This window comes from Trachinotus anak, unplaced genomic scaffold (genome assembly GCF_046630095.1).
Source record: "Trachinotus anak isolate AG129_WGS33_773 ecotype Australia unplaced genomic scaffold, CSIRO_AGI_Tana_v1 ptg000019l, whole genome shotgun sequence".
Lineage (NCBI taxonomy): Eukaryota > Metazoa > Chordata > Actinopteri > Carangiformes > Carangidae > Trachinotus > Trachinotus anak.
Genome location: NW_027273870.1, coordinates 8,797,012 through 8,813,540, shown reverse-complemented (window position 1 = coordinate 8,813,540; position 16,529 = coordinate 8,797,012). Strand labels below are relative to the sequence as shown.

Below are 16,529 nucleotides of genomic sequence, written 5' to 3'. Positions count from 1 at the left end.
TTGTTTCTGTTTCCTATGAGTCCTTCTGAGCTTTTGCTGCTTTTCTCTTCCTCACCTCCTGTTTCTACTTCCTGTTTTCCTGCCATTTGCAGCGGGGGGAGGGTCTTCCTGCAGTCCACTCCTTCTCAGGAAACAGAGAGGTGACTAGTCTATTTATCTCCTCTGCTCACCTCTACCCTCTTACTGAAGTTCCAGTCAGGGCTTTGGCAAATTTACCTTTTACTGGGTCACTTAATGCAGTAGATTTTCCTCTTAATTCTTGATAATAGTATTTGAATTTTAATGTAAATGTCCAATAAAACATTTCCAATGATAAATCAAGCACTTGCTGGTTATTGTTTTGAATGCACTCAGTTTGAAGTAAATTGGCCACACCCAGGGCCAATTCCTGTCCTCAGGTGGTGTTAATGCTGATATACTTTGTTGACATTAAACCTGTTTTTCAGGTAAAGTGCTTTCTGGAGAGGAGGATGGGTTGGAGGATGACCCTGAGAGGACAGAGGTGACCACTGGTGCCTTCACAGGTGAGGTATATCACCCAGGATGCATTTCAACTGGCAAATGTGGCAGTCTCACAAACTGTACTTCAGTAATTTCCCACTTGAAACCAGATGGTAATGCCCCAGTCTGAAGGAAGAAAAAAAAGGTTATTGTGTACTTCCTTCCTCCTAGCGTCAGTTGTTGGTGCAGACAGCTCCTCCACAGCCCAGGTCGACATCATAACCGAGCAGCCACGCTCGTCCCAGCATACCCTGCAGCCTGGAGACTCTGTGGACCTCAGTGCCTCCTCAGAGCAGGGCGGAGGTGGAGGCGGGACATCTGCATCAGACACTCCAGAGTCACCCAATGACAACGAGGAGGAAATGCTGAGTCGGAGCTCCAGTGGAGGTGCCAACATTACTCCTGAGACAGCTGACTACACCACACCAGAAAACGCCATGCCGGAGGGAGGACCCTTAGGAGAGGGTGGGACTCTGCTAGGCACTAATGATCGCTCCCTCCCACCCAGCGACTCCTCCCAGACCACCACAGAGGGCCCGGACTCAGCTGTCACTCCCTCAGATGTAGCAGAACTGGTCAGTGAATCGGCTTTGATTTGTTTCAGAACAGCAGCTTGAGGTTACAGCACTTTATTTTTGTGTGTGTGTGTGTACAGAGTACATAGTTCTTCTGCTTCAAATACATGTAATGCTATTATCACCTTGGGGTCTGGGACTCTGTAATGACCAAGTACCTGGTTTATGAATGATGCTACATTACACTTCATAGAATTAGGATTTGTAGAATGGACAAAGTTTCATTCAGCTTCAGTTCTGTGCAAACAGACACTAAAAACAAACCTTTCTTGAAATGTTAATTCACTGTTACATTTTATTTCACAAAATTATAAAAAAAGAAAAACAGTAATGTGGCATGTACAAAAGTTTGGGTAAGTTTGAGTCAGTCCTTAGTAAATGCACCGTTTGTCAGATATCCCTGTGTTTGTAGCAGCCAAGAGACTTTCTGGTCTTGATTTAGGGATTTTCACCCACTCTTCCTGCAGATCACTTTAAGTTCTGAGATGTTTTTAGGCTGTTGTCCACACACAGCATGTTTGAGATCCACCTAGAGCATTTCACTGATGTTCAGGACAGAGGACTGTGAGGGTTGTACCACAAGCCTCAGCTGGTGTTTCTCGAAGTAGTTCATGGTGGATTTTGCATGGAGCGACATTTGCATCCAGAATTGATATTCATGCTGATATTCAGTGGAATCCACTCTTCTCCCTATCCGTGCAATATTTATTTATTTATTTATTTATTTATTTATTTATTTATTTATTTTTAAATTATTTTTTTGGGCTTTTTATGCCTTTTATAATAGCTTAGTGGAGACTGACAGGAAAGGGGGTAGAGAGAGGGGAATGACATGCAGGAAAGAGTCGGACCGGTCGAGAGTTGAACCGGTGACTGCCTGCTAAGAGCGTCTGGTGCTCAACATGGTACACGCTCTAACCACTTGACTACCGGGCCGCCCCTTCCTTGCAATATTTAATGTGCCACTGGCTGCCACACCACCCCAAAGTAGAATATTTCCACCCAAATCTTAACAGTTGACAAATGTGCACAGGCCACATTTACTGTTTAATTTTTTTTGTTCATGATATAAAAACTAACAGTGCATTAACATTTGAAGAACAGCTCATTTTTAATGTCTGTTTGCTGGAGAGGTTGTTTCACTCCAAAAGTAACAAAACATATAGTTTGCCCAGGGTTGCCCAAACCTTTGCATTGAACTATATATTATCAGGCATGTTTTAGCCTGATAACCACACTATGAATAGTCTTCACTGCCAGCCATTTGCCAAAGCAAAGTTTATCTTCCAGATAGCCACTGGCTTCACTTCGTGCAGTTCAGTTTAAAGAAATTGCTTAGTGGTGGTGATACATTTTCAGATGGTCAATACAATCTTTAAGATGACATCAACTCAGTGAGGACTCTTGGGTAAAACTTGTATCGAGCTGGTGATTATCAAACTAACTAACTGAGTGACTGACTGGGCTCAACCACATCACTCATTAAATACACTGCCTTTGGGTTGTGATGTAGTGTCATGGCTCGTTTTCTCTGAAGCTTAAAAAGTCTGATACTACATTTCATCACAATTGCAATATCATCGCAATATTTTCTGCTGATGTTAGCAGACATCCTTTTTATGACAGACTCCTCCATTATGAAAGGCTGTGTGATACTGTAAACAGGGTCTATTGTGTTTGTAGTTTGCCAGTTTAAAATTGTTATCAGAATACTTATGTTAGTACATATTGTAACGACTATAACAAACTTTTAATAGTGACAACTCCCCATTCTGGTTAAAGCCTCGTCCCACAGGCTCGCTATAGCACAAAGTCTTAAGAGAGTGGTTGACAGTTATTTTTGAAATATTGGTTTTTGTATTTCATGGAGTAAAACTTGCAAACTCTAATCTGACCTAGACAGTATTTTACAAAATTGTCACATCTGCTCCTCATAACACATTCAACAAAATGTGATGTCACACCCTAGATTAAATCTGTCAAGTTTTTGGGAGGCAGGTCATGTTAACCTGCAACCCTCTGGAGACAGTTTGTTGTGAGATTGTCCATTCTAACAGTTCTACCTCTATGATCTTGCCCCCCTCACCTTTATCCCTCTCCCCACTCCGCCGCAGTCGCGCACTCCATTGCCGCGGGTGATTGAGCCGTCCCCACCCTCGCCAACTTCCACCGAGGGTCCCGATGCCACAGACAGTGACTCTTCTGTCTACACTGCTTCCTCTTCGTCGTCTTCTTTCTCTTTCTCCTCCTCTTCTTCCTTCTATGCCACCTCCTCCTCTAGCACTAGTGACAAGGTCAGCCAATTGGACAGAGTGAAAACGAGTGGGAGGGGCTTGCTTGTCTGGAAAGTCTTGGCTTTCTTCAGTCTTTCTCCTTTCGCTCACTTGTTCGTCACAACCCATGCACAGAATTTTTTCCTGCTTATGGCTACTTTCCCCCTTTGTACTGTCACTGACAATACATTGTGCCCCTTGTTTTCCTTGTTTCCAGTCATTTTTCCCCCAAAAATGAGATGCCTTTGAAAGACCTTTGTAAAAACAAGCAACCCCGATAACCCATGTTTACTGGCTTGCCGTGAAGTTCAAAACTAGAAGCATGAAGGCCGTCTGTTCCTTAATTGTTTTCCCTCTACCCTTTCGAGAGGCTGTGATGGGCTTTTGTTCCAGTGGAAGCAAAACCAGGAGAAAAAATACAATGTATTTCAAATTCCTCAATAGTACGTCATCGATGCACCTTCCCAGAAAGAAGTCTTCTTGCCAAACTAGTTGTAAAAGGTCATGCAGATGACATAAAAATCGTGTGTATTTAAAGTGGTCTATCTGAAAATAAAAAGTAAAAATAATACCTGCCTGATCTCGTGGAAATTCATTTCAGAGTCAAATAGTTTGGTTCAAAAGCTTGCTCTTCCTCTGGCGGATTGTGGAAACCAGAATTGAAGAGTTCTCAAGCCTGTGCTGCTTTTCTCCTGTATGCAGTTGATTTGCTGTAAATTGTGTCAGACCCAAGCATGATTCATGAGAGTTTTAACAGGGGAGCAGTTGTTTGACTTCCAGTTTTAGCCATTTGTTGTGCTGTGTCTTTGTCCTCAACCCAGCAAATCTAACTCCTTGACTCGAAAACTCTTTAAGTGTCCTTTGCATGCGATTGCATTTTAAACTGAAACAGATTTCATTTAGTGTATTTGCAAAGCTGAGTTTAGTTCCCTTCTGGAGATGTGTGTTTTGTGTCTGTGCATAAGGTGCTGGATGGCAGTGAGAGTCAGTACTCTGGGATGCAGATTGGAACACTACAGGATGAAGAAGATGAAGGAGCAGCACCGTCCTCCCAAGAAGAACCACCAGAACCGTTCCTGCAGTCGGCACTGGGTATGTCTATGTACAAAGATACACACAGAGAGGCTCTGCTCATTGATGTGAAGCCTTGATCATGGTTATTGTTTCTGTGTTTGTGTGCAGCTCTGAGCAAGCCTCACCTGTTTGAAGGCCGAGGTCACAACCGGCAGGGTTCAGACAGCAGTGTGGACCGCTTCATACCAAAGGACGAACCTGCTGAACCCGAACCTGACAACAAGGTAAAGACACACCCACGCAAAAAACCTCAGTGCCATTGTTTCACAGTGGAAGTTAAGGTCATAGAAGGAAAACCACTCATTCTCCTGCGTTTGATTATGTTTCTCCTCTGCCTGCATCTTAGCCATCACGGATAAAAGGTTCTATTGGACATTATACAGACCAGGGGAAGGAGCCACTGGTGCACTGTGTTCGGCTTCTTGCTGCTTCCTTCCTGCTGACAGGACAAAAGAATGGTGAGTGCTTATAAAACTGTCTAACTGTCAAATGCAGGCTCTATCTTTATAAAGCCATTTGAGAGTTGTTTGACTTCCAGTTTTGCTGTGGTCAAAGCTGTATGAAGAATGAACTTGAACTTAGAGTAGAGGTGGGGATACGACTTGGAATCAGTATCACGGTTAGGGTTGTGCCTTGGATGATGATCTCCATGATCGATGATCATCAGTGCCAATGCTGATTGCTTCTGCCTTTGCTGATGTCAAGATGATATTTTGTTTGTTTTCCCCTTAATGTATTAACTTATTATTCATCATTATTTCTGGTATTAAGCTTTGCCCTGCCATTGTTTCACAAAACAACAGACACAGCATTGTTTCTAGGTGGAGCTACTGGGTTTGAGGCTCAGTGTTTGGTCTCATGTCATTCATGAGCAAGATTAAGTCGATGACATGTTCTAAATATCAGTTTTGGTACTTTTTCAATGAACTACCCACCCCTATCCTGCTTAAGTTCATAAGGACAGCCACTTGGTTGTCTGCTAATGTCTCTTCTCTGTTTCTCAAGGTCTGATCCCTGACAAGGAGGTGCGAGTGAGTGTGAAGGCCCTGGCGGTCAGCTGTGTTGGTGCAGCAGCAGCACTACATCCTGAAGCCTTCTTTAATTCCCTCTACCTGGAGCCGCTGGACGGCATTCCAGCAGAAGGTAGGAGCAACAAAATATGAACACAATCTTATTTAGATGATGCAGTTAGTATTAAAACAATGCAGCCTAAATCAGGGGTGTGCTTTATGGTCAGAGTTAATAATTATTAATAAGTATTACAATAATCATCACAGTATTAAGTCAGCATTTCAATTAAGTTCATCTCACTGAGTCAGAAAATCCACATTCACACATCCAGGGCAAAAAATGTCCTTTTATAGGCAGGGTGTTTATAGACAAGGGTGTTTTCACTCATTAGCTGATCTCTGCTCAGGGTGAAGGTGGGCAGAGCAGGAAACAAGATGACACTGAACTAGTAAACTAGCAGCAGAGAGGGTTGATGTCAATTAAGCACAGTGGCCGCGTTCAGACTGCCAGCCAAAATCCGATTTTTAGCCCATCCAGATTGGAACTGGATGGCTCTTTTGAAGTCTGAACAGTCACAAATCACATGAAATCAGATTTTTGGAAACCAGATCGAAACCACCTTCGGGAGGTAGTTTCAGATCGCATTTGGACAGAAGAAGTAGATTCTACTTCTTTTAATGCCGCGATCGTATTGGGCACTCCTGGTCTAGTGCGTCTGAGATGTTCTGCACCTCGACTGGACAGTGATAAGGCCAATATACTGAGGTGACCTGACTCCATCATGTTTGTTGTTGTTGTTGTTGTTGTTGTTGTCGTCGTCGCTGTCACAATTATATGACGTCAGACGCTCCGTTACTACAGCAACCTGTCAGATCAGTCAATAATGCGGCACAGTCTGAACAGAGCCATATCCAATTTGGACACTAAAAACAGTGTGGACAGTCAGCCCTAAAAATCGGATTTGAGTAGGAATCTGATTTGAATCAGATTCGCCTGCAGTCTGAACGCGGCCAGTGTGTACACACCTAGCCCTGAGAAGAGCTCTAATCAGGTAATAAGTGAAAACACCTGTGTGGGTGGAAAATGAGCTCTCACACTGTGACACGAGGCCCATTTGACTTTATGCTGAACTGTGCAGCTCTGACTTATCATGGGCTTAAAACGAGGCATGCAAGTTAGAAATGTTGTCGGACTTTTGTCAGTGCTGCAGAACGTCACCATGTCACATGACATTCAAGCCTCATGGGAACGACCTCTGTCACCAGCTCCATGTTGACCATCAAGTTAGTCAAACAGAAGCAGCTATTATTTTAGACGTGAGAATTGTGCACCATGAGAATTTGCCATGACGTTGTCATATGGATAAGATGATATACTGAAGTCTGAGATTGAAAGTAGCTGTAAGTACTTAAGATTTGGAAACTGTCTGTCCACCAAGAACCAAACACTGTGGTTGAAATTCAGTTTGTACCTGTGAATTAATACAGGTAAAAACTGCTTTTCTTTTTTTTCATACCATACTGTTTGTTTTGCTCGCTAATGCTTGTAAATGTGGATTTTTTTTGTTTTAATTGATCTTCCATCACGAGTAATTTCCAGTGTTTTAATGGGACACAGTAAGCCTGATTCACAGCAGATGTTTGACTTGTAGGTATTTGTAAACTTTGGTATTAGTAATAATGCTCTCCTTCTTTTCTCTGTCCCCCTGCAGAGCAGCAGTATATCAGTGACGTGCTGGGTTTCATTGACCATGGGGACCCCCAGATCAGAGGGGCCACAGCCATCCTTTGTGGAGCCATCATGCAGGCTGCACTTACCAAAACACGTTACAACATACACACCTGGCTGGCCAGTTTGCAGAGCGCAACAGGTGTGTGTGTGTGTGTGTGTGTGTGTGTGTGTGTGTGTGTGTGTGTGTGTGTGTGTGTGTGTGTGTGTGTGTGTCTGTCTTGGTCCTGACATGATGAAAGCCTGGGTTGTATTTAATGGTCCTCCTCTCACCTGTCTCTCCTGTCCAGGTAACCCTCTGTCCCTGGTGGATTTGGTGCCTTTGCTCCAGAAAACTCTCAAAGACGAGTCCTCTGTCACCTGCAAGATGGCTTGCTTTGCAGTGAGGGTAAGACACATCTGCATGAGTGTAATGTGTGTGTTTGTTTGTGTTTGAGTCTTACCATTTGTGTAACGTGTTTCAGCACTGTATCATGACGGTGTGCAGCAGTACACTGAGTGAGCTGGGCTTGCAGTTGGTGATAGACCTGCTGGCTCTGAGGGACTTATCCTATTGGCTCGTTCGCACTGAGCTCTTGGAGACCCTGGCTGAGATGGACTTCCGGTAGGATATGTTTTTATCCTTTTTTTTTCCTATTGGAACTTGCTTAAGCTGTTGTGAATACACTGAGCACTTTCAATATCACGATATGCTACACAATGTCTTTTAGTCGCACATATTAATATTTAGATAAAAATGCAACATGACTCAACTTCAGCAGAAACTAACCATTGTAATTTGTTACCTGTGATTGCCTTTTAAAGACTGGCTCATTCCTGTGTTTTAGATTACTGAATTTCCTGGAGAGGAAAACAGAGACTTTGCACAAAGGAGATCATCACTACACTGGGGTAAGTTTGTCAGTCTGCCCTCCATATATTCTTTGCTGTGCAAAATGCATGTCTCAATGTTTTAGATACACAAACATGCATGCAGGATGTATTGTTTCCAGTTTGAGTTGGCTCGACTGTGATCCCTAATTTGTCCATATTCTTCTCCATGTAGCGGCTGCGTCTGCAGGACAGGATCCTGAATGATGTCTTCATCCGTCTGTTGGGAGATGATGATCCAAGAGTGCGGCACGTGGCTGCCTCTGCTGTCAGCAGGTACACTATCTTTTCTCACATGATGTGTTGTCGGTGACAAGCATGTTTTTATATTTTAAAGAGTATTTCTCTGAAGTAGCTTTTTCTTTCCTCTCCTTTCTGAATCTCTACTAATCCTTCCCTCATGTCTCTGTGTCCATCTCTTCACCAGACTGGTTCCCAGGTTGTTCTATGATTGTGACCAGGGCCAGGTGGACCCAGTGGTGGCTATTGCCCGAGATCAGAGTTCAGTTTACCTGCAGCTGCTCATGCATGAGACACAACCCCCCTCCCAGTTCACTGTTACCACAATCACAAGGTACACACATACAAACCAGCACGGAATACCTCAGTAACACTGTGGGGGAATTTCTTTAAGCCAGATCAAACATTCACGGGGACTCAAGAATGAACTGTTAAGATTTCAGTGGTCCAAGATCGAAAGGTTGAGGGCACTGTGACCTCACAAAACACATTTTTAGCTATCTCTACAATCAGGCATGTGTACTGCAACTGGACTGGTTTGTGGAGGAATACAACCACAAGGCAGTAATATTAGTTTTTTATATTTAAATTTTTTTTTCAGAAGTTTAAGTGGTTCAGTTACACAAATCATGATGAAATCACAGCACTGTCCTTAAAGGAACTGATCTCTCTTCTCTGGCAGGACATACAGAGGCTTCAACCTTTCCAACATTGTGTCTGATGTCACGTTGGAGAACAATTTGTCCCGAGTTGTTACCGCCGTCTCCCATGCTTTCACCTCCTCTACCTCCAGAGCTCTAACTGTAAGCTTCCATACACATGCATACCAAGCTTGATCCTTTGTTCCCTGCTCTTTTAATTGTTTCTGGTGTTTTGCATTTGTATTTTCCTAACTTGTTTAAATACCCTACCTGTGTCTCTGCAGTTTGGCTGCTGTGAGGCCCTGTGCCTCTTGGCTTCAAATTTTCCAGTGTGCACTTGGAGCACAGGCTGGCACTGTGGCTATATTAGCTCCAGTAGCAGCTTTTCTTCCCGCTCTAGTCTCAACCGCAGCAGGGGCAGGACCCTCAGGTTTGTGTACCATCTCTCCTTCATGAATTCATTCTTGTCCATTACATTTAATGACATTCTTGTTGCATAATATGCCACACAACACATACGCTTTCTCTACATTTCAGTTATACTTCTATATACACACCCTTACTGTCCTTTCTTCCTCCAGTGTGTCCCAGCCCAGCAGTGCCTCAGGCTCTTTAACCACCTCCTCATCTGCACCAGACACTGAGCGGAGGACTCTGACAGTGGGGATGGCCAACATGGTCCTCTCCTTACTCTCCTCTGCCTGGTTTCCACTGGATCTTTCTGCACATCAGGATGCACTTTTGCTTTCTGGCAATCTACTTGCCGGTGGGTACTGTGCTTATAAGTTTCACTATGTTGTTCATGTAGCTTGTAATTATACTGTATTTACAAGCAAATTACCTCTCCTCTGCTCTCAGGGAAAATCAGTAACCCATCATTGGTTAACCTGTCTCATAATCACGTTTGCAGCTGTGGCTCCTAAATGCATGCGCAACCCATGGGCTGGAGATGAGGAAGGCAGCAGTGGGAGCACAAACACCAGTGGAGGTCCAAACAAGATGGAGGAACCTTGGGCAGCGCTGTCAGAGCGCTCCCTGGTGGCCATAGTGGAGCAGCTCTTCTCCCACTTACTCAAGGTCCTCAACATCTGTGCCCATGTGCTGGATGACACACCCCCAGGACCAGCAGTTAAGGTAATACTGAGAGGAGAGATTGGTATTTGGTTTGATGGCTCATTGTCAAACCAATATATATTGAGTTCAGTTTGTTTACCCTTTTTAGGCCACCCTCCCCTCCCTGAGCAACACACCCTCCCTGAGTCCCATCCGCAGGAAAGGGAAGGAGAAGGAGACTGCTGAGCCCAGTGCTGCCCCCATGAGCCCGAAGAAAAGTAATGAGGTCAACACAGGTACATATGCACCTCACCATCCGCTAATGCAGGAACAGATCATCTGTGTCAGTGAATATTTAATAAGTTGTCACTGTGCTTTTTGTGAGCAGGTGTGCAACTGTTATTTATTATCACTCTTGCATCTCTGTAAACAATTACTTTATATAGAGATACAATGTGTTCTTGAAGAAATTATAATAAGAAATCACACTTGGCAGCTGTGTCTTGATACATTAGGTAGACACCCTTGCATACCCCTTTAATGAATAGCTCGATTTAAAAGGTTAAAGCCATAAGTGCTAGATTTATCGGACAGGTCTTTTCTAAATTTTTTTTTCTTCTACACAGGCAGGCCAGCAGACAGCACAGGGTCAGCAGCCCTAAACAAATCAACAACTATTGGTAGCTTCTATCACCTGCCGCCCTACCTCAAGCTCTACGATGTCCTCAAAGCTACACATGCCAACTACAAGGTCAGGACATTCATCTGTTGTTAAACCATGTCGTCACATAACAGAAAAGTGCTTTTTGTAGCCTAAAGAGAGCTGGTGTGTATATTTTTCTCTCAGGTGACACTGGATCTCCACAATAGCCAGGAGAAGTTTGGAGGTTTCCTTCGTTCCACTTTAGATGTTCTGTCTCAGCTGCTGGAGCTGGCCACACTACACGACATCAGCAAGGTGAAGATGATATGATCAACTCTATTGGATGTTTTCACAGTGTTGATAATACTGGAACTGGAACAAGGTGGTTTTTTGGTGATTGGACTGGTTGATGAATGGGAGCAAAGGGAGTTACTTAATTTCATTAATACAAACCAATGAGCAAACACTCTACACTAATGTTTAGTGGAATCAATAGAATATAATGTGTTTTATTTTCTGTCAGTGCGTGGAGGAAATTTTGGGCTACCTCAAGTCCTGCTTCTCCCGAGAACCGACCATGGCTACAGTCTGTGTACAACAGGTCAGTAAGACATGTTTGTCTAATTATAGATGTTTGTATTGTATTTACTGTGTGTGGTAGTCTTTATGGTTCCAGCACTGAGCAGTGTGCTGCAACTGGTGCGACTCCACACAGAGTGAGGCTGGTTCCTGCCGACAGGGCCTGTAAAGGCATTGGTTTCCCTGTGCGATGGTTCCATACATCCATATATACAGAGTCACACGTAGTAATACACTAGCTGGATGTGGTCTTGCCTGTCCTTTTAGACACAACAGATTAATTGTTTGAGAAGCTGGATAGTCTGTGTTCAAGGCATTAACAATGACATGATTCTCTTTAAATTCTTATGAAAGAAAGGTTCCTCAAACAGAAATAGGAAGAATTTCTTTTTCATAAAAGAACAAATCTCAGTCAAAAAAATTCAGAAACAATAGATTAGAGGCCCTCCAGTTATTCCTCCTACAGAGTTAGTCCTCACGAAGGGACTTCCTATTCAAAACCATATTAAAAAAACATGTTGTAAAAGAAAACTTTGAAGTTAATTGATTACAAGAGGCACTGACTTGATAATATGCTCTGTTTTAGACCTTATTTCATGAAGTTTTCATGGAGTCCAAGTTAGATATGGTGCATTTTCTCTGGTAACTTAAGACGTCACTTTCTTTAGCTGTTGAAGACCCTGTTTGGCACCAACCTGGCCTCCCAGTATGAGGGTGTCCTGAGTGGACCCAGCCGTTCCCAGGGCAAGGCTCTGCGTCTTGGCTCGTCCAGCCTGCGACCAGGCCTGTACCACTACTGCTTCATGGCGCCGTACACACACTTCACCCAGGCTCTTGCTGACGCAAGTCTCCGCAACATGGTGCAGGCTGAACAGGAGCAGGACGCCTCTGGGTGAGTTGTAGCAGCGCACTGATTATACATAAAAACAGACGTTTGAAACTTGTTTGCAGGAGATTTTATATGAATATGTAGGACATGACAGATCTTTCCTTCTTTCTCCACTTCTAGGTGGTTTGATGTAATGCAAAAAGCATCCAATCAGCTGAGGTCCAATATTGCAAACGCAACACGCCACAGAGGAGACAAGGTACACTTACATGGTCCTGCTAATTTTTCAACCTTAATTTGTGCCTGTGAGCAGCTAAAGTGGCATAGGTCAAGCCATCAAATGTTGCTGAGTGAGGTGCTGCTGTTCTAAAAGCTGCTTTACTCTCTTTTTCCTCCCAGAATGCCATTCACAACCACATTCGACTGTTTGAGCCGCTGGTGATCAAAGCGTTGAAGCAGTACACGACCAGCACCTCTGTGGCCCTCCAGAGACAAGTTCTGGACCTGCTAGCCCAGCTTGTGCAGCTCAGAGTCAACTATTGCCTGCTGGACTCAGATCAGGTTAAACTCACCTTTATGCTTTTGCTTGGATTCATTTTCATTTTTTCACTTGTGGAACTTAACTCATTCAGGAAAATATTTTTTGTGTTTCAGGTGTTTATCGGCTTTGTCCTGAAACAGTTTGAGTACATTGAAGTGGGACAGTTCAGGTAAGTTTTCACCACTGAATCCTGTAAAACATCTACGTAGTATCGTGGCAATTCCAGAAATCCATATGTCTCTCAGGCCATGTTGGTTACATAATTGATTATAGTTTCCTTCTGATTACTGCATGTTGGCTCCATCCTGTGAACTGAAATGACACCTGATATACTTTTTGGACAGAGATTCGGAGGCCATCATTCCAAACATCTTTTTCTTCCTGGTGCTGTTGTCCTATGAGCGCTACCACTCCAAGCAGATAATCAGCATTCCCAAAATCATCCAGCTGTGTGACGGTATCATGGCAAGTGGCAGGAAAGCTGTCACACATGGTGAGAGGAACACAAGCAATTTGCACCGCATACAATCATTTTTATGTATTACTAAGAATGTTTTTATGTAGCCCTTAATGTCCTCTCTGGGATGACGACTCTTTAATAACTGATAAGGATGTACTTACTTTCCTCGACAGCCATCCCAGCCTTGCAGCCAATAGTTCATGACCTGTTTGTCTTGAGGGGCTCAAACAAAGCAGATGCAGGCAAAGAGCTGGATACACAGAAAGAAGTGGTCGTCTCCATGTTGCTCAGACTTGTACAGTATCATCAGGTATGCAGATGCAAAGAGGCATAGCGGGTTATTGTTGTAGTATTCTTGTCTCTTGCCTTACATGTGCCTTTCTTGTCTGTTTTTAGGTGTTGGAGATGTTCATCCTTGTGCTGCAGCAGTGTCACAAAGAGAACGAGGACAAGTGGAAGAGATTGTCCAGACAGATTGCTGATGTCATACTTCCCATGATTGCCAAGCAGCAGGTAGGAAAATGCATGCAGAGTAATACAGATGTTAGTACTGTGATAAATAGTAGTCATACATACAGTGTATGTAATGAAATGGTCTGATAACTTGAACATATTTGTATGTTGTGTCCTCACAGATGCATCTGGACTCTCCTGAGGCACTGGGAGTGTTGAACACTCTTTTTGAGACTGTAGCGCCCTCTTCTCTCAGGCCTGTAGACATGCTGCTCAAGAGCATGTTCACCATCCCAGCCACCATGGTGAGACTTTCCTCTGATACCTGAACATGCATAAACACATGGGCTGACTTTTCTTTTGCGTATCTGATGTACCTGAACACCTTGCCTGCTTTTTGTTGAGTGATTGTGATTTAAGTGTCTGACTTGAACTCAAACCTGTGCTCCTCCAGGCATCAGTAGCTACCGTCCAGCTGTGGGTGTCCGGTATCCTTGCAGTGCTCAGGGTACTCATCTCCCAGTCCACTGAGGACATTGTCCTGTCCAGGGTCCACGAGCTCTCGCTCTCCCCACATCTCCTCTCCTGCCACACAATCCGTCGCCTCCATCAGCAGAGCCCCTCCCCCAGTGACCTGCCTGCTGCTGACACACTCTGTAACCAGGAAACTAATGGTGAGGCACAAAAAGCCCCACCTGAGGAAACGTTTGCCAGGTTTGTGAGTGTTTTACTCCTACATGCTTTTATTTTTTTTGCAGCCACCACTTTGCACTTTAGCATATTATGACCTTCCTTTTTCCCTTTCACTTAATGTCTCGTTCCACCTCCCTCCCTTTCTTCAGGTTCCTCCTCCAGCTGGTAGGAGTGTTGCTGGATGATATTTCTTCCCGAGAGGTGAAAGTGGACATTACAGAGCAACAACACACCTTCTATTGCCAGCAGCTCGGTACACTACTCATGTGTCTCATACATGTCTTCAAAAGTGGTGAGCATATGTCATTTTACCAAGTATGGCTCATTTATACAGCAGATATTAAGCTATACAATGAAATGTAAGATGTTTTTTTTTTTTTTTTTTTTTGTTTGTTTTGTTTTTTTTGTTTTTTTAACAATATGAAAATTCTTTCCCTTTTCTTTTTCCTTCAGGAATGTTTCGCAGGATCACAGGTGCAGCCAGCCGTCTCCTTAAAGGTGAGAGTGGCAGTGGACAGACTGGCACTGAGGCCAGCCTCTTCTACCCCTTAGAGGGTCTGAACAGCATGGTGCAGTGCCTCATCACCACCCACCCCTCCCTGGTGCTCCTCTGGTGCCAGGTCCTCCTCATCATCAACTACACCAACTACTCCTGGTGGGCTGAGGTTCACCAGACGCCCAGGTAAGATCAGTGCGAGGGACGTCATTTTAATTTTCAAAGGGATTCAGAGGGCCACATTAGACAGGAAACGAGGAAACTCTCCTCACATGGACAAGGAAAATACTTCCTTTGGTTAAGGACTCTTGGGTTGCTTCAGGTGTTTCTCATGATTTAATTGTAACACAAGAAATTGTGCAAAAACACATCATTCTATCCTCTGTTCATCAATCCTGGCTCTGTCCTTCTCTCTTTTCCTTCTGTCAGGAGACACAGCCTCTCATGCACGAAGCTGCTGAGCCCTCACTCTTCAGGGGAAGGTGAAGAGGACAAGCCGGAGTCACGGTTAGCAATGGTCAACAGAGAGATTGTACGCAGGGGAGCCCTTATCCTCTTCTGTGACTATGTGGTGAGACTCCTAACAAAGATGCGACACACACACAAAATGTTGATACTTCTGGAGTGAAGCATAAATACACAAAGATAAATTATTCCAATCTGGAAACACTAGTGACAAATGTTTTAATATGTTTAGAATGACATTTGAAACAGTAGTTAACACCATTTTACTGAGTGAGAAAATAGTCCTTTATAGACTCTAATAGACTTGCACGGCCAGAACTCATAATACCAGGGCAATAAGCATCTACCATACTGCAGTGCCCATAGCATAACACTGAATCCTCTGTGTAACAGTTTTGTAAAGTGTTTTTTGTTTTTTTGTTTTTTGTGTCAAAGCAAAAGTTTTTTTTTTTTTGTTTTTTTTTCCCCCTCACATTTTTAGTGTCAGAACCTCCATGACTCAGAGCATCTGACATGGCTGATTGTCAACCATGTGCGTGATCTCATCAACCTTTCCCATGAGCCCCCAGTGCAGGACTTCATCAGCGCTGTGCACCGCAATTCAGCTGCCAGTGGCCTCTTCATCCAGGCCATCCAGTCCCGCTGTGACAACCTCACTACTGTGAGATATAACCCGTTTTATCAGTTCATTACTGGATTAGTTATGTTTTGATTATTCTACTTTATTCTCTTTTTGTCTAGTTTGCCTTTACACTATTTAATCTCTTGACCAACCTGTTTAACATTTGTGAAATATTTGTTGACAACTATTTTCTACTTATTACTTACTGCCCTCCCTGCCTCCTATCCTCACTTTCTGCCTGCCCACCTTCTATCTCATTGTCTTCCTCCTCATGCAGCCCACCATGTTGAAGAAGACTCTGCAGTGTTTGGAGGGAATCCACCTGAGTCAGTCTGGATCCCTGCTGATGCTGTACGTGGACAAGCTGCTCGGTACACCTTTCAGGGTTCTGGCTCGCATGGTGGACACACTGGCATGTCGCAGGGTAGAGATGCTGCTGGCTGAGACACTACAGGTACAGTTAACCGTAGTTTTTCTTGCACCAGAATTTGTGTCAAACACAAATATGTAGAGCTCTCATAAGACTCATGAATACAAGTAGATAAATGTACACAAATGCAAACTTTGCATCTCTCTCTGTGAAGCTTGAATAGAAACTCCCTTAGGAATGGATGTCATATCAAATGTACTGTACTTTTATGTTGTTTATTGATCATATACTTGATTGCATTTATCCTTACACCTTATAGAACAGCATAGCCCAGCTCCCTGTGGAGGAACTGGACAGAATCCAGGAATACCTCCAGACCAGTGGGCTGGCTCAGAGGTAATACTCTCATGTA

At 43.7% G+C, this 16,529-nt stretch overlaps 1 protein-coding gene and 1 non-coding gene across 7 annotated transcripts in view; both read left to right on the top strand.

Moving 5' to 3' along the window:
• htt (huntingtin) overlaps nt 1-16,529 on the top strand; it is a 34,809-nt gene that overhangs the window by 5,687 nt on the left and 12,593 nt on the right. For 4 of the 6 annotated variants that reach the window (XM_071503901.1, XM_071503897.1, XM_071503900.1 and 1 more), the window contains exons 10-45: nt 93-140; nt 447-524; nt 673-1,076; nt 4,315-4,441; nt 4,532-4,647; nt 4,770-4,881; nt 5,429-5,566; nt 7,146-7,304; nt 7,453-7,550; nt 7,627-7,766; nt 7,990-8,053; nt 8,208-8,308; nt 8,460-8,606; nt 8,955-9,075; nt 9,198-9,343; nt 9,495-9,679; nt 9,824-10,047; nt 10,136-10,262; nt 10,593-10,717; nt 10,814-10,924; nt 11,133-11,210; nt 11,857-12,080; nt 12,198-12,276; nt 12,417-12,578; nt 12,672-12,727; nt 12,903-13,051; nt 13,192-13,328; nt 13,415-13,531; nt 13,654-13,776; nt 13,926-14,185; nt 14,314-14,456; nt 14,618-14,846; nt 15,090-15,231; nt 15,607-15,786; nt 16,025-16,201; nt 16,437-16,513. In XM_071503901.1, coding sequence (XP_071360002.1) covers nt 93-140; nt 447-524; nt 673-1,076; nt 4,315-4,441; nt 4,532-4,647; nt 4,770-4,881; nt 5,429-5,566; nt 7,146-7,304; nt 7,453-7,550; nt 7,627-7,766; nt 7,990-8,053; nt 8,208-8,308; nt 8,460-8,606; nt 8,955-9,075; nt 9,198-9,343; nt 9,495-9,679; nt 9,824-10,047; nt 10,136-10,262; nt 10,593-10,717; nt 10,814-10,924; nt 11,133-11,210; nt 11,857-12,080; nt 12,198-12,276; nt 12,417-12,578; nt 12,672-12,727; nt 12,903-13,051; nt 13,192-13,328; nt 13,415-13,531; nt 13,654-13,776; nt 13,926-14,185; nt 14,314-14,456; nt 14,618-14,846; nt 15,090-15,231; nt 15,607-15,786; nt 16,025-16,201; nt 16,437-16,513 — 5,104 coding nt within the window. The remainder of the gene's footprint in view (nt 1-92; nt 141-446; nt 525-672; nt 1,077-4,314; nt 4,442-4,531; nt 4,648-4,769; nt 4,882-5,428; nt 5,567-7,145; nt 7,305-7,452; nt 7,551-7,626; nt 7,767-7,989; nt 8,054-8,207; nt 8,309-8,459; nt 8,607-8,954; nt 9,076-9,197; nt 9,344-9,494; nt 9,680-9,823; nt 10,048-10,135; nt 10,263-10,592; nt 10,718-10,813; nt 10,925-11,132; nt 11,211-11,856; nt 12,081-12,197; nt 12,277-12,416; nt 12,579-12,671; nt 12,728-12,902; nt 13,052-13,191; nt 13,329-13,414; nt 13,532-13,653; nt 13,777-13,925; nt 14,186-14,313; nt 14,457-14,617; nt 14,847-15,089; nt 15,232-15,606; nt 15,787-16,024; nt 16,202-16,436; nt 16,514-16,529) is intronic. The other 2 variants (XM_071503899.1, XM_071503898.1) reach the window with 1 other exon arrangement.
• Nucleotides 11,264-11,393, top strand: LOC139637189 (small Cajal body-specific RNA 14). The gene has a single exon (XR_011694565.1). It is a non-coding gene; the product is annotated as a small Cajal body-specific RNA 14 (non-coding RNA).